General features: G+C 44.0%; 1 protein-coding gene across 1 annotated transcript in view; it reads left to right on the top strand.

Annotated features, from left to right (window-relative positions):
• F13A1 (coagulation factor XIII A chain) overlaps positions 1–26,032 on the top strand; it is a 163,516-nt gene that overhangs the window by 58,694 nt on the left and 78,790 nt on the right. Inside the window, exons 4-5 of the mRNA XM_062187323.1 lie at positions 9,714–9,832; positions 12,208–12,315. Of these exons, the coding sequence (XP_062043307.1) occupies positions 9,714–9,832; positions 12,208–12,315 (227 nt within the window). The remainder of the gene's footprint in view (positions 1–9,713; positions 9,833–12,207; positions 12,316–26,032) is intronic.

Below are 26,032 nucleotides of genomic sequence, written 5' to 3'. Positions count from 1 at the left end.
GCTCAGAGAGAAAACATCAGACACAAAAACTGGACTCGCTAAGTTCTCATTGAAGAGGTAGCTACAGTCAAATGCAAACACACTTTAACAAATAATTTTCCCGATGATAGACGTCTTATTGTAGAGATAACAAACCATGCGATTGTGAAAAGAACTCAGAAATCTACAAATCAGTGATACCGGTTGTGAACACTTTGGTGTATGTCTACCCTTTAAATGAGTTTGTGAGTGATTTTTCATTTTTAATTGACAATTAATTGGACACATTCTCCTTCTCAAGTACACAGACCAGCCTTCCAACCCCAGAAAGTCCCCAGAGAAAATCACCTTGGACCATCTATGTGTTCTAGATACTTTGCTGTAATTTGATATAATAGAGTTCTATATGTCTATATGTCTATATGGATTTTTAAAAGACAAGTGAGATTATGTTATACCTGTTGTTTTGAACGTTAGTTTCTCACTCAATACTTCAATATGTCTTGGAGAGTTTTCTATATCAGTACATACATGTTCTTTTTAATGACTGATGCATACAGTTGTACCATCATTGGTCTTTTACTTAAAACTATTTAGAAGTGCAGAGATTAGATTTTATTTATAGCTAGTTATTTATAATGATTTTCATGATAGAACACCATGCCGTATAGAGTGTTGCCCATGTATCTTGTACATGTGTTTTTGTAGATGCCTAGAAAAAACATTGCCTGGTCAAAGAGAATTCAAATTTTAAATTTGCATAGATACTACCAAATCACCCTTCTAAAAGGCCTCACTATTTTACAACGCAGCCACAATACATGAGCCTGTTCATTTCTTCATCCTTCTTTGGCATTGGGTGTGATTATTAAATATTTGCAGCTTCAGTTGAAAGTCCTGGTATTTCATGGTTATTTTAATTGTTCTGTCTGTAATTATTAGTGAGGTTGAATTGCTTGTTAGATGTTTGTTGAGTAATGTTCTATTTCTCTGCATGTTCATATCTGGTGAATGAAGAAAGAGACATACATGTACCTCAAATCTATTGTAAATTTTATTTTTAATTTTTTCAAAAGGTTAGTTATTTGAAATACATGATTACAGAGAGAGAGAGGGAGAGATCTGCCGTCTGCTGGTTCACTCCCAAAATGATTGTAACAGCCGCGGCTGGGTCAGGCTTAACCCAGGAACCTGGAACACCAACCAAGTGTCCCCATGTGAGTGGCAGGGGCCCAAGTACTGGATCCATCCTCTGCTGTTTTCCCAGGAGCATTAGCCGGGCGCTGGATCATAAGTGAGCAACTGGGACTTGAACTGGCGTCCATAAGGGATGCCGGTGTCTCACCCAGAGGCTTAACCTGCAGTGCCACAATGCCAGCCTCAGTGAATATTCTATGTGGTGGGAGAAGGGAGCTTATGACTGTTTACCAAAATACCGTGTATTGATCACATCTCTCATTACCCATGGGCTCCATTCATTCATTTATTTTTATTTGAAAGGCGAAGAGAGACAGAAAGAATTTTTCCATCTGTTGATTCACTCCCCAATGTCCATGCAGCTGGGGTTGAGCCAGGGCAAAGCCAGAAGCCAGGAACTCAGTCTTGGTCTCCCATGTGGGTGGCAGGGATTCAAGCACTTGGACCACCACCTGCTACCCCCCAGGGGGCACATCGTCATGGGGCTGGGATGGAAAGCAGGACACAGATTCAAACCCGGGCACTCTAACATGGGATATGAGTGTGTCCCAGGCAGCACCTTCGCAGTTGTGCCCACTGCCTGCCCTTCCCATTGATTTCAAATTCCACCTTCATCTTATACGAAGATCTAATGTACAGTAGCTCCATCCATGTATTTGTGTAGCGCTGTATCAATATTAGCATTAACTATAGCTTCATTTCCATTAGCGATCATCACAGCAATGCACCATTTAAAGAAAGAGCCAACAGGCAGCAGTAAGCAGGGGGGTTGGGCTAAGCTAGCCTGGGCTGAATTAGCCAGTTCTGCTTCAGGTGAGAATACCCTGAGAGCTGCTCTCTCTCCCTGCACAGCCACGGAGGTGCTCACCTTCCCTTGACCCGTCAACTTGCTGAGGCGTGTTTTTCTTGAGATGATACAAGAGTTGTAAGAACGTATGTTCAGTTGTGCACGTTTGTTCGACCCCCTGCTCACAGCCCTTCTAACAGCCCATTAACCAAGCATGCACCAGCTCAAGTCAAGAGGGAATTTCTGCCTTTAGAGGGAAAGCCTGCTAACACCGTGGCAGAGCATGCAGGTGGATTGGAATTAAAAACTCAATTTTTAGGGCCGGCGCTATGGCATAGAGGGTAAAGCTGCCACCTGCAGTGCCGGCATCCCATATGGGCACTGGTTCGAGTCCTGGCTGCTCCACTTCTGATCCAGCTCTCTGCTGTGTCCTGGGAAAGCAGTTGAAGATGGCTCAAGTGCTTGGGCCCCTGCACCCACATTGGAGACCAGAAGCTCCTGGCTCCTGGCTTCAAACTGATGCAGCTCCGGCCGTTGTGCCATCTGGGGAGTGAACCTGCAGATGGAAGACCTTTCTCTGCCTCTCCTTCTCTCTCTGTGTAACTCTGCCTTTTAAATAAATAAATAAATCTTTAAAAAAAATAAACTCAATTTGCCATTGGAAAAGTCCCCCAGCTGATCATCTTTTTCAACATTTTATTTTTTTAGCTGCATTTTCATTTTTTTTTCCAGGCAGACTTTTGAAATCAGCATTGCAGATCTCTAAAAACTCTGCGTGGAGTTTTGGTTGCATTCGCATTGACTGTGTGGATAATTTGGGTAGAATCTGCATCTTTATAATATTTAACTTCACACTCAATTAGAAACATTGTGGATGCCTTCATGTATGCAGTTTCCTCTTACATTTTTATGATAAAAATAAACTTTTCTAAAAGTTTTTTCTAAAAATAAAAAAAGTAGAAAGAATAGTACAATGAATACCTAGTTGCACACCTCCCAGACTCAACAGTAGAAAGGATTTTGCCACATCAGCCTTGTCTGTCCTCTTTTCCCTTATTTTTTGCCTTAGTATTTTCAGGCAAATCTCGGTCATCATCTTACTTTACCCCTATAATATTTCAGCATCCATATTTCTCTAAAGGTAGAAATATAGGCAAATACACACGTATGTACTTATTTGTGTTTGCACTTGTGTGTGTATCTGTATGTGCATGGTTTATGTGTACATATATCATATATGTGTATCTATATATAAATATATATACACACCTACATATATGGGGTTCTTCAATAAGTCCATGGTAAATGAAATTCAAAGATTTTTATTTTAGTAAAACATGTGTTTCAGATGACACTGAAAATGCATATTACAAACAAGTGCATGGATTTCAATGTTTTGCAACAAAATAAATTCGTACCTTTAATTTCACTTTTCCACAAACCTTTTCAAGGACCCTCATTATGTATAGCCACGTGCCACATAACGACACTTCAATCTGCAGCTGACGGCGGGTGTGGTCCCTGGAGATCATGGCGACCAGCCATGTTGTCGCTGTCCTAGTTTGTGTAAGTACACTCTATCACATGTGCACAACAATATAATCAACCAAGACACATCTCTCAGAGCATGTGCCTGACATGACTGCATAATTATTTATTTATTATTATTTTTTTGACAGGCAGAGTGGACAGTGAGAGAGAGAGACAGAGAGAAAGGTCTTCCTTCTGCCGTTGGTTCACTCTCCAATGGCTGCTGCGGCTGGTGTACCGCGCTGATCCGAAACCAGGAGCCATGGTCTCCCATGCGGGTGCAGGGCCCAAGCACTTGGGCCATCCTCCACTGCCTTCCCGGGCCACAGCAGAGAGCTGGACTGGAAGAGGGGCAACCAGGGCAGAATCCGGCGCCCCGACCGGGACTAGAACCCGGTGTGCTGGCGCCCCAGGCAGAGGATTAGCCTATTGAGCCACGGCGCCGGCCAATGACTACATAATTATTAAAGCTAATAAAAACCAAACAGTCCTTCATCAAATTTCCCCCAATGCATGAAAAATATCTTTTTGCATATCTTTGTTTGAATCAGTCTCCATAAATTAAACTTGGTTGGTATGTCTTTTAGCTATTTTTACTCTAGAGCAATGTTCATTATATTTTTTTTTTCATACTATGACCTTGTTTAAAATGTGGAACTTTCCATATTCTGAATTTTGCTTATTCCATCCTCAGGTGTCATGAAACATGTTTCTTTCATCCCTTTGATGTTTTCTGGTGAGCACTTAATTAGATCTCCAAGCCTAGATCAGATTCTGCTTCAGATATTGTGGGGGAGGGCAGAGACAGGGTGAACAGAAGAAAAATACTTCCTAGGTCATGCCATGTGCTTCCCAGGGCATTCGCCAATAAAGAGATACCTTCGGTTAGTCCATAGGATGAGGTTTTGCTAGTCTCATTCATCCATTATGAAGTTTGCTCTTCTAACCAACAATTTCAGCCTAGAACCATTATTTCATTAGAATTGCAAAATGGTGATATTCTAATTCTATCATTCCTTCTACATTTATTAGCATCAATTTGTTGTCTTGAGGTAGAATTTGGATACCTCTCTCTTCCTTACTGCTCAGTTTTCAGATTAATGAACTGGTTCTTAGTACTCTCTAAAGTAGCCAATGTATCTTTAAAATCATTATAATTTATAATACTGAACTATTCAGTGTGTTCTTGGTCTTGAGAGTGACTATTACTTTTGATATTTAGTTTTTTTCCATCCTTGCCGTGTGAGAGTCCTTTTAAGCTGGCTCAGGTTCCTTGTCATGGCTTCTAGAATCTTTGGTCACTTACTTGTTTTCCAGCAGGAAGAAATAATTCAGATTTGTCTTCCACATTTCCTCACCCACAGCTGTAATGAGTCATCTCTCTTGAAGAGCCCAGGTACCTCTGAGTTGGAGGTGGAGTGGGCATAAGAGGAGAACGGTAGTTAGAGACCATAATTCATGCTTTCGGGTACACATTGCTATGACTTTGGTTGTGTTTTCTTGTTCTTTTTTGGTGGACAGAGCTAGAAATTGCAATTTATTTATTGCATATAGATAAGAGAAAATGTTAAAGTCACTTTATTAAGGTAGGAGTTGATATATAGCAAGCTATACATATGTAATTACAAAACTTGATAAGTTCAGAGATAAATGCACAATTATGAAATCAACACAAGAATCTATACCATAAAAGTATCGATCATCTCCAAGTTTTCCTTATATATTATTATTTTCATAGTAAGAATATTTAACATAAGATATGTTAACAAATTTTTAAATAAATTTCAATTTTTGAAAATAAATTTTTAAAAGAAAATAAATCACTACTGATATTTTAATTTTATTTAGAGCACAGAGTTTAAAGCCTTTAAGGTTTATGCTTTTCTTTGCAGCTTTGACAGGTTTTTGTGTCTTACTTTTCGAGATAATGTCTTTTTAATAAACATTATAGTCAAAGGGCTTGATATTTAGTCAGCCTGCGAGTAGATGCTGCCCTTTTTTGCTGGTTTGGTTGCTTTCATTTACCATGTTTGGTAAGTCTTTCTTCAGTTCTGGGAACTTTTTCTCTTCTTATTTTGTGGCCATTTCCTACTTGACTGTGTTCTCTTACCAAAAAAAAAAAAAAAAGAGAGAGAGAGAGAGAAAGGAAGGAAGGAAGGAAGGGAGGGAGGGAGGAAGGAAGGAAGGAAGGAAGGAAGGAAGGAAGGAAGGAAGGAAGGAAGGAAGGAAGGAAGGAAGGAAGGAAGACAACAAGAAGTCCCTGTAGGCAGATAGGGGATTTTCTGGATGTCTTCCTTGCCTCTTCTCGTCCCCCACCTTTTGCATTTTTTCTCCAAGCATCCCTCAGCTCTTCCAGAGATGCTTATGGGATTCCTTCTGGCCTCCTCTTCAGTATAGTGAAGTCAGAGGACTTATTGTCCAGCCATTGCAAACAATCAGCAGGAATAAGGAAGATAGATGCATGGATCTGTTATCTTGACTGAACTAACTTCAGGGTTCTCTTTTTCTTTTTGAACGTAATTGTACATATTTCGTATATGAGTTCTCATTTTGCTACAAAAGCAGCCTCAGTATCACCAAGAATTCTTCCACAGTGTATTTTAATGACTATGTGACTATTGCATTGTGTAGAAAAATTGGGGAGGGGATTTCCGTTTTCTCCCCAGTTTTTTATAGCATTTTAAGTAATACTGCGATGAACAAACTCTACATATACATTTTGATGCACCTTTTAATTATTTCCACTGAATAGATAGATTCATAATCGTATAGATCAAAGACCCTGGGTATTTTTGAAGTTAATGGTACAATTGCCAAGGTGCTTTTTACAACATTGTAACCATTACAGTCTCAGCAGTACACTGGCAGTTCAGCACATGTTACTGGTGTAAGCCTAATCCACCCACATATACAAATTACAAGTATATCCATACATTTACCAACAGCTAAGAATGATGTTCCATTATCACATTAACTTGCAGTTCTTGGACTACTATCCAAAGTTGTTTTCATATTTTTATTATTTTCCATCCATGTTTCCTCTCTTGTGAACTAGCTGTCCTTTGTTAACTTTTTTATGTACTGTATGACGAATTCTTTACATCTAGGGAAAATTTACCAACATTTCCTATGACTGCAAATATTTCCCTAGTTTGTCACATACTTTAAATTCTATTATATCTGAAATTCAAAATTTTTATCTTTGCATTGAATAAGATGTATTGATAACTTCATTTGTGATTTTTAAATTACTTTTGTTTGGATGAAACTTTCCCATCTATAGCTCAAACAAATATTCATTTGTTTTTATTCTTGGTTTCCTGTGCTTTCAATATTTGAATTCAGATTTTAAATTAATTTGTAGTTTATTCTGACTTACAGAAACTTTACTTTTCCCTAACAGCCAATTTTTTCAGCTGGATTTAATGAACACTCTAATCATTCTTCCTGGTAGTTCCTTTATTATAATTAATTTCATAGACAGAAAGATACATGCACACAGCCATATCTGTTCCTGGGCTAGTCTGATCCATTGATCTATTTTTAAATCGATTGTTTAAATTATAGTGACTCTAATATCTTACAGAATAACTTTATAAGCAACTTACATTAAAGGAAAGCGTTCTAGTTTCTTCCTTCAAAAACATTCCCGAATGGCACTTCCAGACCTCATTGGTCTTACAAGGAGATTCTGTCTCAACACTAAGTACTTTGCGTGGTTTGGCTAAGGCATTTATTATTACAATAGTCACAGCAGTCAAACCACTATTGTAAAAAAATGAAAATTCCCCAGTAGCCCTTCATTTTCCAGACATTTTAGTTGATAGCTATCAAATCAGACAGCAAGCAGATAGACTGTGTGCATTCAAGGTCCTTCATATACAAGGGGGCTTCAAAAAACCAAGGAAAATGGGCTCAACAGAAAGTGTGCATTTTCTACGAACTTCTGGAGGAGCCCTTATGTATCCTCACCTTATTGTCTTTCAAAATTAAAGTATTCTTTCATGTATTTAGAGATTCTGACCTCAAACCCAGTTTTCACTTCTTTGTCTGTTACCTCTGCCTGGTTTCCCTTAAGAAACGAAGCTGTAGTTTTTTCTGTACAGAGTACTGCTGGAACCCTGGCCACCTCCAGAACTTGGCCAGGCCAGTGGTTCAGATGCATCAAGGCTTCCACTTTCCAGTGCTGAGGGAGGCTGGGACACACTGGCTCTGTAACTCTAGAATTGTCTAGAACAATAACATGGCTTTGGGAGAAAAGAATTACTGATACACAAAGCAGGGGTGAATCTCCAAGCAAGAGAGTCTGGGTGAAGCAGCCAGAACTCCAAAGGGAAAAGAAATCACATACTGCATGACTCCCTTTGCCTACAATTCTAGACAGCTCCCAAGGGCAGAAAGCCAATTAATGGTCCACAGATGCGGGATGAGAGAGGACAGGGAGAGAGTGAGGATGGGAGTAAGGTTTCTGTCTCAATTGTGGACTTGTACACTTCACCAGTGTATATTTTATCAGATGCTGAAATACATAGTTATCCTTTGTTATCTACAGGGGCCTGGTTCTAGGAGACTCTGAGGGTACCAAAGTGCACAGATACCCAAGTCCCTTAAATGAAATGGTAGTGTTTGCCTATGGCCTATGCCCATTCCCCTGTATACTTTAAATTGTCTACATTATTTATAATACCTGAGATTATGGAAATAGTATGTAAATAGTTGCTGTACTATATTGTTTGAGGAATAATGTCCTACATGAAGATTGATGTCGAGTATAGATGACTTTTTTTAGAATATTTTTGATCTGTGGTTGGCTGACTCTGTAGAGTTGGGCAAGGATACAGAGGGCCGACTATGTATGTATGGTAGGGGGTGGGAGGGTACTTGTGTGCACGCTGTAGTTAGAGCACAAAACTGGACAGATGGTAGGCAAGAAACAAAAGGCATAAAGAGGCAGACACGAGAAAGTGGAGGAGACCAGACAAGACCTGGGAATTACCAGTAGGTTCAGTGAAAACCGTGATAAGCTCTGGGACAGGGATCTACGTTGCTGAGTTGCGTAGTGTTTCTCACACCTTCCTGTGCACACGAATCCCCTGTGTACCTTGTCAATGTGCAGGTTCCGACTCAGTAGGGCTAAGAAGGGGTCTCAGATTCTTCATGTCTCACACACTCCCAGGCAAGGCTAATATTGCTGGGTGTCAGCCATTCTGTGAGGAGTGAGGGCTGGAGCATTTGTTCTCAATTTTGGTTGCATATCAGCATCACGGGGAATGCAAAACAAAGCCAAATCTTGTTGTCCGGATCTCACTTCCCTCCCATCCCCAGAGACTCTGGCTTAGTTGGTCTGAGACTCAACCCGGGTGAATATCGGGACTTACAACCTCTCTCCAGGTGGTTTTGGCCACTCTGCTCATCAGGCCAAGGATGAACACTGCTACTCTAAAGAGAGTGGTAAAAACCTCATCAGAGAATGAGGACAGAGTCCAGGAAGGACTGGGCATGGCAGATGACCTGGGCCAGAGGAACCTGCTCACCTGTGTACCCACTCAGAGCCAGGATGGACCGTGTTCCACATACATCAATTTACCTGACTGTGTCACACACCTGTATGGTCCTGCCTGTGTCAAGGTGTTTTGCTGCTTTCACACCAGTTCTTAGGACAAGGACTACAGTGGTTATGGACGAGGTAGATGGGAAGGTGGCCTTTTGTGGTTCTAGCCACAGGCAAGAGAAGGCCTATCGATGGACTAGAACCCGGTGTGCTGGCGCCGTAGGCGGAGGATTAGCCTAGTGAGCCGTGGCGCCGGCCCAGATTTGGTTGTAAAGATCATTTTCAATTCAGCAAGTCTTCTCTTAACACGAAGACATTGGAAATTATATTGTGCAGCTGCATCACAGCATTTTGATTCTGAAACTAGTGACACACCAGAACCAGAAGACATTTGATGACACATGTCAATTTAACTGTGCTGCTTGCATTGTCAGGAGCCAGAACGTGTCAGCATCTTGTTGACAGATGTCATTATTAACAGGCTGATCTTTGGTGCTGGTTGTATTCAACACTGCCTTAAAAACATTGGGAAACAAGCCATGTTTAGTAAAGCAAAAGACTTTCTTATCATTGAGTTGATTAAAACGCAGTTAAGGAACAAAATGAACTTGCAAGAATTCGAGGGCAGCATGGTTTGCTAATGGCCATTATGTTCCTATCCCGGTGCAGAGGACGCTGTATACCTGGATGATGAAAAAGAGAAAGAAGAGTACGTCCTGAATGACCTCGGGGTGATTTTTTACGGCGAGGTCAATGACATCAAGAGTAGAAGCTGGAGCTATGGCCAGGTGAGCCAGTTCTAGTTTGTCATTGCCAAGGACATTCTTACTTGATATCTTTCCACCTGTATCCCTGCAGGGTGACACATAGTGATATGAGACAAGCACAATTTCCTGCTTTTCCGGATCGGAGACTCCAAGACGAGTATAAGCGCATAGACTTAGACAGACAACTGCATACTTTACCAGCTGCAACCACGTATTTTGGTTATTACACCGTACGGAGATCAAGGGTTCTGTGGATAATGTAGCATTCTATCAAGGTGTGCTTTGACCTTTTCATGCACTGAAATCTCATTAGCTCAGTCTGGAAAGGACCAACATTCTCCTTGTCTTATAAAGAAAGGGATTTAGATAGTGATGCCAAGAAGACTGCAAGGGGTGTGTCCACCTCAAAGAAATAACGTATCTTTTTACAAGAGGGTGAGTCTAAGAGATAGCTCATTAGAACAGAGGATGGCCATTTCCTCCAAGGAGGACCCACTGGGTTTTCATGGAGAGCCACGCTAGCAGCAGCAAGCTCAACTCACTGTCTTGATAGAAAGTATCAAATGGCATTTCCTTAGCATATTAATAATTCATTTCATGGTAGGTCAGTTTGAAGTCTTCAGCAACAGAGCAAATGAACGATTTTTTACCGTATTTCTGTAAGGCAATGAAGTGACTGTGATTTGGAAAGGGTTTTTCATTGGCAACATGAGAGATGAGTGTGTCCTTCCTTAGAGTTTGGTCTGAGATAACTGGAATGGGGCATCATCGCTCTGAGTACCCAGGACAGAGAGTTCAGAGTCTGGCCCTGACAGCTCACATGGTACTTCTTGGCTCCTGAAACCTTGGTTTGACTTCTACCTGGACTCTCCCTGGGTCCCTCACTCACTGGTCCAGCCTGATCACTGTACCTGTGTCATCACAAGCTCTTGCCCACTCAGCTTCACCCTGACTCCTGAGAATTATGTACCCCTCGCCCAGAATTGCCAACCTACCTGCATTTCCAATGTCCTATTAAGCTATGCTCTAATTGCTTGTACTTTTTGGGGATTCCTGCCTGGCCTAACGATGCCATGTCCTCCTCTTCATCAGTGGAATAAACCCTTTGACTCTGTCCATTGTCTGGTGCTCTTTCCTTAGGGTCCCCAAATCCCAGCCTTTAGACGAGGTTCTATTATAGCCCCCACGTGATTGTGGCTAACAGGAAGGAAAACCATCAACCTGGAGAGCAAAGAGAACTGGGCAGGTGCCCTAAGCACATTCAGGATACTCTTTGGCCGTCATGCCTTGGAGTAGGCACCGATGAGTGAGGGCACTGTTGGTGACTACCATCACTCAGTGAATCCATTGATTCCGGTCCTTCCCCAAAATAACCAGCCATGGCAGTTCTCAGCAGCGAAGCAGGGAATGACAGTTCTGTGACTATCTCTTCAGCTTTCCACACAGTGGCCATCAAGTCCCGAAAACACAACCGAGAGACGCTGCCGAAGCAGAAGCGGAATAAGGATTTGTTTATACCTGAAAAACGAGTGCTACCGTCCCCTGCTGCGTCTGTCCCCTCAGTGGGAGGTCTAGGCAAAGTTGGTGTCCCAACTGGATGTAATAAGCAAGCGCGTGATAACGAGCCATTAAGATTGTATGTTCTGTCCCAAGTCTTTAGGTGGAAGAAAGGTTTCTGAACTTAACAAAACGTTCTGTTAAGACGAGGTACAGTGTAGATAAAAATCTCTGTCTTGCTATTTCATTGCTATTTGGTCTTGAGTTCTTGTCGAGAAAAGCCTGGTCCTGCCTGTTGTTAGCAGTTCTTTCTAAGGACACTGAACTGGCTATATTGTTCTTCCTGGAATATTGCAATCTACTTTCTAGGCCTTTCTGCCCTCTCTTTACCCCTAGGGGGGTCTCATTGTTTCAAGAGAGAGGAAGCCTCAGAGATCATTGGCTGTGTATGTGAGGTCTCCTACTACTGTGGGTGTAGCTAAATAGGCCTGAAGCAGTTTCCCGTGAAACTGCATTTCCGGTGTCTCAGGCTGCTTTTGAAGTCTCTGACCTCGGCAAAGTGTCCGTTCCTCCATCTTGGCTATGTAAACGCCTTGGCCACCTAAATGAACTGGGACGGTTTTCTGAGTAGCGTCAGGTCAGGACATGACCCTTCAATACATCAGCTCCCTCCTGTTCTGCTTCTATTTTGCACTTGCTTATTCACTTTGCTGAAACATAAAGGAAGATGTCGCCACCCCCTCACTTTAATCCTTGTTACTGAAGATCTGGAGAGACTACAGTACTCGTAGGAAACACACACTTCTAAACATCAGCTTAGGATATCGGTTTGTCTTCAGCAGAGAATATCTGGTTTGCAGAGTGGAAATTAACCAATTTCTCATTTTTCCCCCAAATAGTTTGAAGATGGCATCCTCGATGCTTGCTTGTACGTGATGGACAGGGCACAGATGGATCTCTCTGGCAGAGGAAACCCCATTAAAGTCAGCCGCGTGGGGTCTGCAATGGTAAGAAACAGCTACTGATTATCGGACACGTACCCCTTGCCTCCGTGTAGAGGCCAATTCATTAAGAGCTGCTAAAATAGTCACTTACACTTAGCAACATTTTATTTATAGGATTCTGACTTCTGACCCAAGGGATAGCTCTTGAATTCTCTGAACTTGTTGTGTGCAATTAAATATAAAACAAAATTCTTGTCTTAGGACTGTTTGTTTCTTTGACTTCAGAAAAAATGATGCCATGTTTCATAATACTATTGACCATTACTCTGTGTAATTTGGCACAATAATTATTAGTCCATGGTTGCTTTTTAGATTTTATTTATTTATTTATTTATTTGAAAAGCAGCGACAGAGACACAGAGAAGGAGACAGAGAGAGAGAGATCTCCCACCCACGGGTTCATTCCCCAGATGCCCGCAACAGCCAGGGAAGTGCCAGGTCCAAGCCAGGAACCAGGAACTCAATTCCGATTTCCCACATGAGTGGCAGGGACCCCACCACTTGAGCCTCACCTGCTGCCTTCCAGGGTGTGCATTAGCAGGAAGCTGGACTTAGGAGCAGAGCCAGGACTTGAATCCAGGCCCTCATTGCATTATGGGATGCGGGCATCCCAAGTGGTGCTTTCATCACTAGACCAAACACTCTCCTCTTGCCAAGGGACTGAGAAGTGACCAGGAAAACGTCCATTGATCATAAGCAAATGATCCAACATTGAAGAGCACAGAAAAAGATGTAAAGACAGAACTGTCTGGCCAGCGCCGCGGCTCACTAGGCTAATCCTCCGCCTAGCGACGCCGGCACACCGGGTTCTGGTCCCGGTCGGGGCGCCAGATTCTATCCTGGTTGCCCCTCTTCCAGGCCAGCTCTCTGCTGTGGCCCAGGAGGGCAGTGGAGGATGACCCAAGTGCTTGGGCCCTGCACCCCATGGGAGACCAGGATAAACACCTGGCTCCTGCCATCGGATCAGCGTGGTGCGCCGGCTGCAGCGCGCCAACCGCGGTGGCCATTGGAGGGTGAACCAATGGCAAAAAGGAAGACCTTTCTCTCTGTCTCTCTCTCTCTCACTGTCCACTCTGCCTGTCAAAAATACACACACACAAAAAAAGACAGAACTGTCTACACTTCCACACTGTTAATACAAGCAAAGTAAGACACGACTCTCTGTAGTCTTAACTCCTCCTACAATGACACTTCACCATAGGGCTTTGTCACTGATGTCATGGGAGGGCATGAATTCTTCCCAGGAAGCAGTGGGCATCACCCGGGCCACTTTTCAAGTTAGGAAGCAAGGCGACAGCAGTGTCAGGGTAGACTAGAACCCATCTCTACAAACTCCAAGTCTAGATGTTTTCTGCCTTCCACCTTACTCTGTGCAGGAGGTCTGGAGATATCTTTGGGAACGCAGGAGTCCTGCAGTGCACAGCTTGCTGGAACAGGATCTAGAACACCCAAGAGTGTGAAGGTTGGGATTGGAGGCGGCAAGAGGATTGAAGGTGATGTCCAGACCTGGCTAGTCCTGGACCATCTTCATAGACCCAGCACAGAGGCGATGCTTGGTGCAGAAAAGCACATGGAATCTGCTTCAGGGGCAGAATATTCCTGAAGAGATATTTAGCTGGGCAATGTTTCATACAAACACTAAAAATGTTTCATACTACCAAGTTCCTTTAGCTTTCTAAAAATCATTCTGTTTGAAAGAATTTTTGTCGTTGAGCTTGGTTTATATATTCTTAACAAAACAAATACTGTTCACATAAAAATAGTAGTCTGAGGATGATAGAAAATGAAATGTTTGGATATGTGTTAAGAAGGGTGGGTTTTCTTTTATTGGAAGGGATGGAGGGAATTTAGATGGAAACAAAAAGGGAAGCTGGTTGTGATCCATTAACTGACAAATATATCACACTAGGATAAGATGTTAATAGTAGGGAGGCTGGCTGCGGGCTATGTGGGGATTCTTTGCACTACTTCACAATTTTTGTTTTGTAAATTTAAAGTTATTCTGAAATAAAACGTTTTAAAAAGAACAGAGCTACATGTGAATTTGAGAAATAGAAGATCTTAAAAAATGAAGCTACAGACTAACATCTAAAGACATTCTCGTTTCTGGTTGTTGGTTTAGGTTGCATAGTAAAAAGACAGTGAATTCTAAAGAATTTGGGGACCTCTGTCATTAGCCACTTGCAATATAAATAAATTCATGGAAAATTAAAGGGCAAGCTTACTTTGAAGCAAATATTTTTTTTGGAAATCGTGCATTGCTTTTTCTGTGTATGTACTTTCCATGAACTTTGTAAGATCCTTGTATTATATGCGCAGTCTGTCACTACTTTTCTTGTCTTGCAAACAAGATTCCCTGATTTGTTCTCCTTGGAAGTTGCCGTGTCAACTGTGCTGTGAGAAGGGAAGCAAATAGCTGGTAGGGATGGAGTATGACGGGTTCCTTCTGAAACATTCTGGAGTGGCACGCTTATCAGCCTAAGCTCACTCACACATTGTGTGCATTTTCACTAATCCAGACAACACTGCCTAACATAAGCCAATGCGAGAGGGAAACAGACAGGGAACGGGGAACCTGATACTGTCTCCAGTGGCATCTGGCCAAGCAGAACTGTTGAGTATTGAAATTAAGAAGCACATAATCCTATTGCAAATTGCCTTGAAATTTTATGAATCATGAAATGCCTATCAAGTCCTAATTGTGGAGATGTAGAGCCCAATGACAATGTTTAGAAGCAGACAGAGGGCCGGCGCCACGGCTCACTAGGCTAATCCTCCACCTGCGGCACCGGCACACCGGGTTCTAGTCCCGGTTGGGGCACCGATCCTGTCCTGGTTGCCCTTCTTCCAGGCCAGCTCTCTGCTGTGGCCAGGGAGTGCAGTGGAGGATGGCCCAAGTGCTTGGGCCCTGCACCCCATGGGAGACCAGGATAAGCACCTGGCTCCTGCCATCGGAACAGTGCGGTGCGCCAGCCGCAGCGCGCCTACCGCGGCGGCCATTGGAGGGTGAACCAACGGCAAAAGGAAAATCTTTCTCTCTGTCTCCCTCTACTGTCCACTCTGCCTTCAAAAATAAAATAAAAAATAAAATTAAAAAAAAAAAAAGAAGAAGAAGCAGACAGAATCGAGAATGGTTTGGTTTTATTCTGGAGTTGGGGGCCTTGATTGTTAAGGGACAGAGGTCTTGCTTTGGCCCATTTTAAGCGATGTTCCTGTTGCCACCATGCCATCGTTAGACACACAACAACGTTGATAGCTTTCAAATCTCTTGCACCTCTGTTATCTCTTCGAACTCAGAATGGCTCTGTGAATCTTTCCAAAATCTATTCAGTTATGGTGATTTTTAAAACTAAAAAACTGAGCCTTCAGAAAATCAATAAAGACAGTGATGCTTGTGGGGAAGGATCCTCTATTTTCTGGTTGTTCACACAAACAATTCTTTTTGTTTACAAATCCTAGAAATCTAGTAAGAAACCTCTGAATGCAGTTAAACAAAGAACATAAAAAGAAAACTTTCACATTTCTCAACTGAGGCTTTGTCTTCGGGCAGGTGCTCAGCCTGGCGGTTCAGATGCCCATGCTTGGGTTCTACTCTTGGTGCTGCTCCTGCCCCCAGCGTCCTGCCAGTGCAGACCCTGGGAGGCAGCAGTGATGGCCCAAGGAATTGTGTTCCTGCCATCCCTGGGGAGACCTGGATTGAATCCCTGGCAACTGACTTCAGCCCAGCCCAGTTCAAGAGCCTATAGCAAGAGAGAGTTTGGAAGTTTTAGGAGTCTAGCCAGAATCCAGACCCCAGGTAGACTGGCTGTGTGTCTCTGGGAGGGACCCAGGCCTCCCTGGGTGGAAAAGAGGCTGCTGCATGGTTTTGCAGAGCCCCTCCCGCACACTCCCCACCCTGGCCATGGAGGCTGGAAATCCCTTCCCTGGAGACTGAGATGCACCTGACGTGCAAAATCTCCAGGAGGTCTAGCGCAGTGGCTTAGTTCACACGGAGATGAAAGTGATAGAAGGTAGAGCCTTCCTGAGAACAGTGACGCCAGGAAAGGCTGGGGATGAGCAACCGCGTCCTCATGGAGCACCCAAAGAGGGTGGAGCCGAGTGGGGACAAGACGTAGCAGCACGAGGAGCGGGCCCTAAGGGCACATTCGCATCCTGGAGCCCTGGCCAAGTCTAACAGTGAGGGTTGGCAAGTAGCTTGCAGCGAACAGGTGATACGGGATGCTTAGAAACAACCAACTTGCGCCACCCTTCTAATAATAACAGGGTGGATCTGGGCTGTCAGTGCACAGTCCCTCGATAAACATCTTTGTGATCCAGTGCCCGTGACCTTGGATAACAGTTCGTTGTGTGGGATAGCCCCATGCATTGGAGGGTGGTTAACAGCATCCCGGCCTTCTACCCAAGAGGTGCCAATAGCGATTTCCTCTTACCAGTTGTGACAACCAAAAATGTCTCCAGCTACGGCCACTTGCGCTCTGGGGGGAAAACGTAGCCCCTGGTGAAGACCGCAGCACCAGAGTCCTCTGTAACTCAGCCTCCTGGCCAGCACAAACCCCCTCAGTGCTCAAATAAAAAGGAAGTGGAGGCAGCTCCGCACTCGTCCAGGCCTCGCTTCTTCATCTTTGTCGTGAGGCGCTGTCTCTGCACTCAACCCACGCTTGCTATTCCCAATGGCAGCAAGAATGTCCCTTCACCCTTCAAAACAACCCCCTCCCCTCTTCTGTCTTGTCCCTGTATGCATTCAGTATCTTCGCCTTCTTACTTTAAGCTGATGTTATTTCGCTTTGAGGTGGAAGTAGACGTTTATGACAATCTGGAGAGACCTGGGTTATTGGATTTTTCCCAAGAGGAAGAAAGTCCACAAATCCTGTAATCCTGGTGGCTGGGGACTGGCCTGAGACGTTATAACCTTACATAAGCTACCTCTAGGCAGGATCCTCTAAACACCGAGCAGTTCTTTCCACCGAAGCTGTATGGCACACTGTTTAAACAGAGAATGGTTGGTGAGGTGCGGGGCCGGGGAGGAAGTTAGGAAAAAGAAGAAAATCGCCCAGAGTCGTCCTCCCTCTTGTGCATCACATCACTTGATTGCTGCTTTCTTTCCACCTCATTTCGGATGTGGCCGTCTCCACCAGGAACCACGCCAGGCTGAGTTAAGAAGGCTGCTTTGTGCCATCTGAAAACTTGTTCCACTCACTTGGCGTTAACGAAGCATTCCATTGCTGGCTGCAAATGGCTGCGAGGGAGCCAGCCCCGCACTCTGAGCTCCCAGGCAGACTCTCAAAACAGTTGTGTCATGACACACTGCGACAAGAACAGCATGGCCCCGGGAGAAGGGGGGGCAGTGGCAATGGCCTGGCATCATGGCTGGGTGGTTACCTGGCCGTGTCAGCTTCTCTGCCCGCGACCGATTGGACCAGGCAGTGACTATGGACAGGGCGTTGCCCCCTGGGAGATGCAGCTGCAGGTTACAGCTTGCTTGGTCGCCGTGGAACTGTGAACGTCTCCCGTCGTGCACAAGCCCTGCACGTGAAAGTTGCCAGGCTCTCCAGGGACCTCCCTGTTGAGAAAGCTGAGTCCCTTGGAAGTGACATCACTCACATAGGTCACGCAGCAAATAAGTTTGTGTGCTGGAACCGGATATTGTCTTTACTCTCAGATCCTATTACCTTAGACGGCCGCTACCCCCACATTATTGCCAATAACACAATTACTATATCAAGTTGATCCTCCCAGAAATGAACAAGACTCCAAGGAAATGGGGCCCAGAATAGGCAAAGTTTGAAATAGGGAAGAGGGGAAGAAAGATGCAAATAAGAGAATTCTAAATAGCCAAAGGTTCTGGGTCCCCAAGGGGATCAAGGAGCACATATGGTACAATGGTGGTGTTGGTGATGATAGTGATGGCAATGATGATGGTGGTGGTGGTGGTGGTGGTGGTGGTGGTGGTGATGGCAATGATGATGGTGGTGGTGATGGTGGTGGTGGTGGTGGTGATGGTGATGGTAATGGTGGTGTTGATGGTGATGGTGTGACGGTGTTGATGGTGATGGTGATGGTAATGGTGATGGTGTGATGGTGATGATGGTGATGATGGTGATGGTGTGATGGTGGTGGTGATGGTGTGATGGTGATGATGGTGCTGAAGGTGATGGTGGTGTTGGTCATAGCAGAGATGCTGGTGATAGTAGTAAAGCACTCAATATTAATCATTCAGCAATTATTATTTATTGACAATCTCCCAGTCTATGCACAGGGGTACAATTGTGAACTGAACACTTTCTGTTCTCACAGAGCTTACAGACTGATAGAGAAGGCAGAGTAGTAAAGAGAAAAGTTTGGCCGGCGCCACAGCTCACTAGGCTAATCCTCCACCTGCGGCACCTGCATTCCATATGGACAACGGGTTCTAGTTCCGGTTGCTCCTCTTCTAGTCCAGCTCTCTGCTGTGGCCTGGAAGGCAGTGGAGGATGGCCCAAGTGCTTGGGCCCTGCACCCGCATGGGAGACCAGGAGGAAGCACCTGGCTCCTGGCTTCAGATCAGCACAGCACGTCAGCTGTGGCAGCCATTTGGGGGGTGAACCAACAGAAGGAAGACCTTTCTCTCTGTCTCTCTCTCTCTCTCACTGTCTAACTCTGCCTGTCCAAAAAGAGAGAAAAGTTCAACACAGCATGGCAAACTCTCTGATGTAGATAAGCACAGGGTTGTACAGGAATGCAAATCTCTCAGATTTAGCTCAGAGTTTTCTCAGAACTAAGCACGGCCTAACAAGTGTGAGAACAGTGGCTCAAAGTTAGAAACGGCTGACAAGGGAGAACCCATGGCCATAGTAACCCATTCTATTATTCACAGAAACCTCTTCTCCACAGTGAAAATCCTAACAGCCAGTCAACAAAAGCATTGGAAGGTCATGTAGCCGGGGTAATTTGCTCTTCTGAGGGCTTGTTTGTTTTGTAATTCAGAATACACAGCTTGCCACAGCTAAAATTTGCTTCATGGGATCTCAATACTGACAATTATCTAATTCCATAGTATTTAAAAAAAAGATTTATTTATTTAGAAGGCAGAGCATCAGAGAGAAAAAGAAAGGCACACACACACAGAGAGAGAAAGAGAGGAAGAGAGAGAGAGAGAGAGAGAGAGAGAGAGAGAGAGAGAATCTTCCATCTGCTAGCTCACTTCCCAGATGGCTGCAGGAACCAAGTCCATGCCAGGCTGAAGTGAGAAAAGAGGAACTCCATCCTATTTTCCTGCATGCGTGGCAGGGGCTCAAGAACTTGGGCTGTTGTCTGCTGCCTTCCCAGAGCATCAGTGGGGAGCTGGATTGGAAGCAGAGCAGCCGGGACTCAAACCAGAAACTCCAATTTAGGATGTTAGCATCACAAATGCTGTTTTCACCCACTATGCCACACTGGCCCCCCTGATTCCACAGTATTTTGATTTAATTATAGTAAGAAAAAAAAAAAAAAGAAAAACCACAGCACTAATGGGAAAATTCACAAGGTGAGAGAGGAGAAAAAATGTCAATGTAATTACATATTTTAAAATTCCAGTGCTTTATACTGTTGCCAGCCTGAACTTCCCAGCTTCCCTTGAGGTGTACACATTTATTTTTAACCCCGGTCTTTTGCTACTATCGAACCATGATGCCATCATTAATCCCCATTAATACCTTGCTCTGACTGTGCCTTTTGGGAATTAACTCAAGATTGAACTTTTTAAACCAATCGATGTTCAAAGTACTCTTCCGTGTTACAAAAAAAAATCTTGAACTCCAGCTAGCAAATCAAACTGACCATAGCCGGGGGTACACCCTGGATTTTTCTAGCTCCCAGTACAAGATGAGTGATCGTAGATCTTTGGGATCACATGAACTTCACAGCCCTGGTAGCCTGACAGTCATGCTAGCTTCACTTTGCCCTTCTCTCCTCCCCGTCTCTTTGTCCTAGGGTTTAGTAGTTCTTTATCTTTCCATGCCTGAAAAGCACACTAATGACGTCACTTCCTTACTACGTTGCCAAGCTACTCCACAAGGGGCTTACTACAAAAACAAAACTCTGCTTTTTATTTTTTTCCAGTTATTTATTTACCCATCTCAAATGGGCAACTTCACACTCAGCAAAGGTTTCCCTGCGACAAACCTTAATTGCAAACATTCATATTACAGTTAAACATGTGCCTGAGTTAGAAATTCCACACCTGATTCATCCCAAATGAACTTTAAAGTCAGAAATATATACAGAGAGTCTATTCCCCGATCATACCAACCGACTGCAGCAGAGTTCTCTAGCAGTTTTATTTTTGAAAAATTACAAAGCAGCATCTAATTGCTCCCTTGGTTTGTAAAGCAGTTAAAAAAAAAAAAAAAAGCCTGTCATAGAGAAATCTAAGGGCAGGTACTCAATGGTCATTGTCCCCAACCTTTTCACCACCAAGGAACTTTTCCACATTTCCCCTCATGGGTCTTGGTTTTTGAAAATTTCCTCTATCAAAGAAAACATAGTTATGTAATAATAATTAGTTTCCACATTCCGGTGTCAGGTTTATGTAAGAGCCCGTTGGAACTGCTGCTGGAGTAGTAGCATGAATTGTGACGGTAACTATCCCTACCAGATAATCAAGTTAGCCACACCGTGATTCAGTGCCCCCGTGTGAGGGTCCGGATACAGCTTCCCTTGGGAGTGCTGGGAGACTAACAGTGACTCACCGGCATTGCACACCTGCAAGTCTTGGAGCTCTACTGTGCCAGGGCTGGGGACCATTGCCAGAGGATTGCATGGTGGGCTTGAGTCCCCCTTCTGGGCTGCTCCAACCCTACCAGCTTTTATTTTCCGTGCAGGCAGAGGCTTTCCAATGGGGACAGAGCCCAATCAGCAAGGGCTCCCATGGTGGCCACTTTCCGAGACTCTAATGAAGACAGTTAGTGCAGTCCAATAAGTAAAATACTAAATTACCAATCCTGAAAGTGTTTTTTTTTTTTAATAAAAACCATTGAAGTTGTAATCAGGATATTTCTAAGAATAGAAGGTACGGCTATGATTCCAGAATGATCTCGGGACTCCAAGGAGGTTTGGGAGGTACAGACTCAGGAAAATCCTTCGTAAAGCCAGGAGGTGATCTGATCCACGGGGGATTTTCAGTTCTGTGGATTGAAGCTTTTTAACAACTAACTATATGGGAAGCCAGTGGGAAAATAGAGCCCACCTAACAGGACGTGTGTTCACAGCCACTTCTGAGGAACTGTATCCATGTGGTCAATAAGCAATGAGCAGATGAAGATTCCGAGGTAGAGCAAGTTGAGTCTCTTTATCCAAGGTCACAGGTGGCCGTGGAGAGGGCTCTCGGCTGCCTGACCCCGCTGCTCCGCACATGATGCTTTCTTTCCCCTGGATTTGTCCTCTGCCTTCCCTCTCTCCTCATCACACGTGCTCCTTGGGCACAGATGTAATTCCATGTATATGCCCTGAGTCAATCCTTCTCTTTTTGGGGGGGGGTGGGGAGAGTGAGGGGAGGTGAACTATTCAGACACCTTTTTTTTCCTCCTAGGATGAAAGCCAGCCATGTAATGAAGTTTCCGTTTGTGGGCAAACGGCTTGCTTTCTCAATTATTAAGGTTACATTTCTTACGCCTGCTCTCCCCATACTTTTGGAGAAAAACAGACATTTATTACAAGCCATCTCTCGAATGTGATAATCATAGTCAATCTAAACGTCTGCTCTCCCCGAATTGCTTCCTGGAATGAGATTTCAGGACAGCATCTATTTTGTAATCACACAGACTATTTCTGCAACCCCGGGAGGGGAGAGCCTCTCAGCACGCCCTCCAAGCTGCGCAGTCGGTGCTGCTCTGGGCTCCTAGGGCAGACATCGCCTTGAGAGACGGCTGGAAATGCAGCTACGGCCCAGAAGTCTCCGTCTATGCACTGTAGGTTCGAGTTTTGCCCTCTCTCTTTGTCCTCTTGACCTCGGCCCCTCATCTCCTCTCCTTGACCTGCATTTTCCTCCCTGCCATCCAGGTTGGTTTGTTTGTTGTCTTTTTCATTTATTTTACTTCTTTGAAAGGCAGTGACAGAGAAAGATGGAAAGACACCAAGAGAAAGAAATCTTCCATCTGCTGGATCACTGAAGCCAAGAGCCAGGAACTCCATCTGGGACCCCCAAATGGGTGGCAGGTACCCAATCACTTGGTCTGTCTTCTACTGCCTTCCCAGGCCCATCAGTAGAGAGATGGATCAGAAGCAGAGCAGGGCCCGGCGCTGTGGCATTGTGAGTAAAGTCACCACCTGCAGCACCAGCATCCCATATGGGCTCTGGTTCGAGACCCAGCTGCTCCACTTCTGATCCAGCTCCCTGCTAATGTACCTGGGAAAGCAGTGGAAGATGACTCAAATCCTTAGGCCCCTGGCACCCATGTGGGAGATTGGGAAGAAGCTCCTGGCTTTGGTCTGGCCCAGGCCAGATCATTGTGGCTATTTGGGGGGTGAACCAGAGGATGGAAGATATCTCTCTTGCTCTGTCTGTCATACTAGTAGTTATGTTCTTCACAAAGTAGATGAGAGTTGGGTTATCAGCTTTAAAAAAAATTGAAGTAAAATTTACATGCAATAAAAAGCATGGTCATTCAAGACAAAGTTCAATGAATGTTGACTGGCATAATCACCACCCCCATCAAAATATATACACTTCTACTCCAATTTCTTGTAATAAACTAGACTTTTCTATTAAGATTCACATAAATGAATCCATACAGTGTGCAGGGCACTGGCTTGCGTCATGAATGGTTGTGTGTCTTTGCTAGTTTCCTTACCTTTACTGAGTAGTACTTTATTGTGTTTGATATCACAAGGTGTTCATCCATTCACCCGTCGTGGACATTTGTAGACATTTCCAGTTCGGAGCTATTATCACTAAAGCTACCGTGAGCACTCTTGCAGAAGCCTTTTTATTTTCAGATGCCTGGGGTAAACAGCTAGAAGTGGCGTGTGTAGATCATACAATCTGCATAGGAGTAACTTTATTGAGAACATGGCAGCTTTCCTAAATGGTTGTGCCATTTTACGTTCCTTCTGGCAATGTATAAAAGTCCTGGTTTTCCCACAATGTCACCTACTCTTGATGTTTTCAGCTTTAAAATGTTAATTGTTGTAGTGTATGTAGTGTGACATCTTATTGTAGTTTTAATTTTTATTTCTGTGGTGACTAATGATGTTGGACACCTTTTCTTTATTTTTTTAAGATTGTATTTATTTATTTGGGAGGTAGAGTTACAGACAGAGAGAGGGAGAGACAGAGAGAAAGGTCTTCCATCCATCCAATGGCTCACTCTCCAAATGGCTGAGCTGAGCTGATCCAAAGCCAGGAGCCAGGAGCTTCTTCCAGGTCTTCCACCCCGGTGCAGTGGCCCAAGCACTTGGGTCATCCTCCACCACTTTCCCAGGCCATAGCAGAAAGCTGGATTGGAAGTGGAGCAGCTGGAACCTGAACCAGCACCCATATGGGATGACGGCACTGCAGGTGGCAGCTTTACCCACCTACACCACAGCACTGGCCCTCAGAACAAATTTTTAAAAATTTTATGGAGTCCATTTTTTTTTTTATAGTACTACTCAGGAAGCATTTTATTTCCTCAGGCCATGAAAATACTCTTCTATATCTTCTATATTGTTTGAGGCATTTCAAGGCTTTGTAAATTGAGCTTGTACCCTTTGTTCTATGATCTTCCTTGAGTTATCTTTCTGCATGGAGTGAGGTAGGGGTCAAGATTTATTTTTTCCCCAGTTTTTCCATTTGTTCCAACAACATTTGTTGGAGGAAAACTTTCATTTGTTGCGAGTACTTTCAGCTGTTAAGAAGGCTGTCATTTTCCCTATTGAATTGCTTTGGGAACTCGACTGACAATCAAATGACTATGTGAGTATTGATTTGTTTCTGGACTATTCTGTTCCATAGGCTTATTGTCTATCCTTATACTAATAACATACAGTCTTGACTATTATGGCTTTTACAGTAAATATTCAAATCAGACTGTCATCCAACTTTATTTTTTCTTCTTCAATATTGTTTTGGTTATTCTAGATCATTTTCATTTCTGTATAAATTTTAAGAACAGCTTGTTGGTTCCAACACAATATCTGCTACCATTCTAACTAAGCTGCTATTTTGATGTTGTAAAGAAGCACAAAGAGGTAGCCTGTGCCCACTCTGCAGTGGGGCCACATGCATTCATTCAACACCACTTCCTGAGTTCCCACCCTGGGAACACACAGTCAAAATAGCAAGATGCCTTCCTTCAGTCTGATAATGAGAACAAAGACAATCAAACCAATGGCACAATGCAATGTGATAGGATAATAAATAAAGAGTATTGTGCAAGCACAGAGTAGGGCATCCCAGTCAAAGCAACAGGGAAGGATATCCAGAGACAAACCAGCTGAGTTTTAAAGAACCAAAAGCATTGACCAGGTAAACGGGAGTTTGGGTGTGGAAGGGAACCCAGAGAGTGACAGTTCCAATAGCAGCAACCCCACCGTTTCGCAAAGCCAAGGAGATGGTGGGTGGATTTCTGCTCTTTGGATCAAGTGTGTGACTCTGGCTGTTAGTGATGTCATGAAATCCCAGACAGGATCAAGGCTGGGGTGCTGGGCAAGGGGAGAAAGAGAACTTGTGTAGGACTTCTCGTGTGTGTGTTTGCTGGGAGGAATAACCCGTGGGAGTGCCTCGTCTTGAGCAGGGTTCCCTCCCTTCCCGTCCTTGGGACAGAGCTTGGTGACTGGCAGAGTCACACAAGAGGCAGACCCTGATATGATCTTAATTTTTCAAGCTGCTACCTTCAAATACCAGTTAAATTCAAATACATAGAAGAGAAGCTGTTACTGATGAGAGGTGGTGACTGTGGCTCCCGCCACCAATACCCTGTCCCCACCTCTATGTCCCCAGCATGGTGACCGCGGAGGTACCTGTACAAAACCCCATGGTACCACTGGGTACAATTTAACAGGCACAACGCCACTTTCGCCAGTGAATCGGATCAGTTGTCCCAAGATGTAGCTGAAGACTTGTGGTTCACAAGCCCTAGAAAAGACCTTCTAGAAGGAGTAATTCTCCTTCCCAAATTTAACTCTATGCCTTTGAACCTGGTTCAATTTATATCAAAAGATCTTTGAGAAGCTGTTATAGACAAGGTTATGCATAAAACTGTTTTCTAAAAGAGTTACAGAAATCCTAGACTTTATGAGGACATAACTTTGAACAATGAAATTTAACAGAATGCGACAGGTTTATCATGGAGAAAAGTCATTATATCATAACCATATATAATGTTCATGCAGGAGAAGAACATACCTTCATGTATTTTTAAAGGAAGCAGAAAAAATATCAAGTATACAAAACGTGAAGCTCTGTGCTGAAGAGGGTTAGAGAATCAAGAAATGCCACGTTTCTTTACTTGTCAGCATCAAATTAAAGTCAGCTGAGGCCCCACGGCCCAAATGGGAGAGAGGTCCCCTATGGATCATGTCTTAAGGCTTTTTCTGTCCTTTGAACTGTATCGAATGCAGGACTTTTTCTCACTCAAGGGTGAAGATCTATCCAGTATAACTCCAAGGGCAAGCCCCAAGGTCAGGGTGGGCCACCTGTGGTGGCAGCTCCACTCCCTCGGAACCAAGCACAGCCAGTCCTCCTGCGGCCGACCCATCCACAGAGGGCCTTCCACCCAAGAGG

Source organism: Lepus europaeus, chromosome 3 (assembly GCF_033115175.1).
Source record: "Lepus europaeus isolate LE1 chromosome 3, mLepTim1.pri, whole genome shotgun sequence".
Classification (NCBI taxonomy): Eukaryota; Metazoa; Chordata; class Mammalia; order Lagomorpha; family Leporidae; genus Lepus; species Lepus europaeus.
Note: the sequence above shows the minus strand (reverse complement) of the source record. Positions and strands in the feature narration are given on the sequence as shown.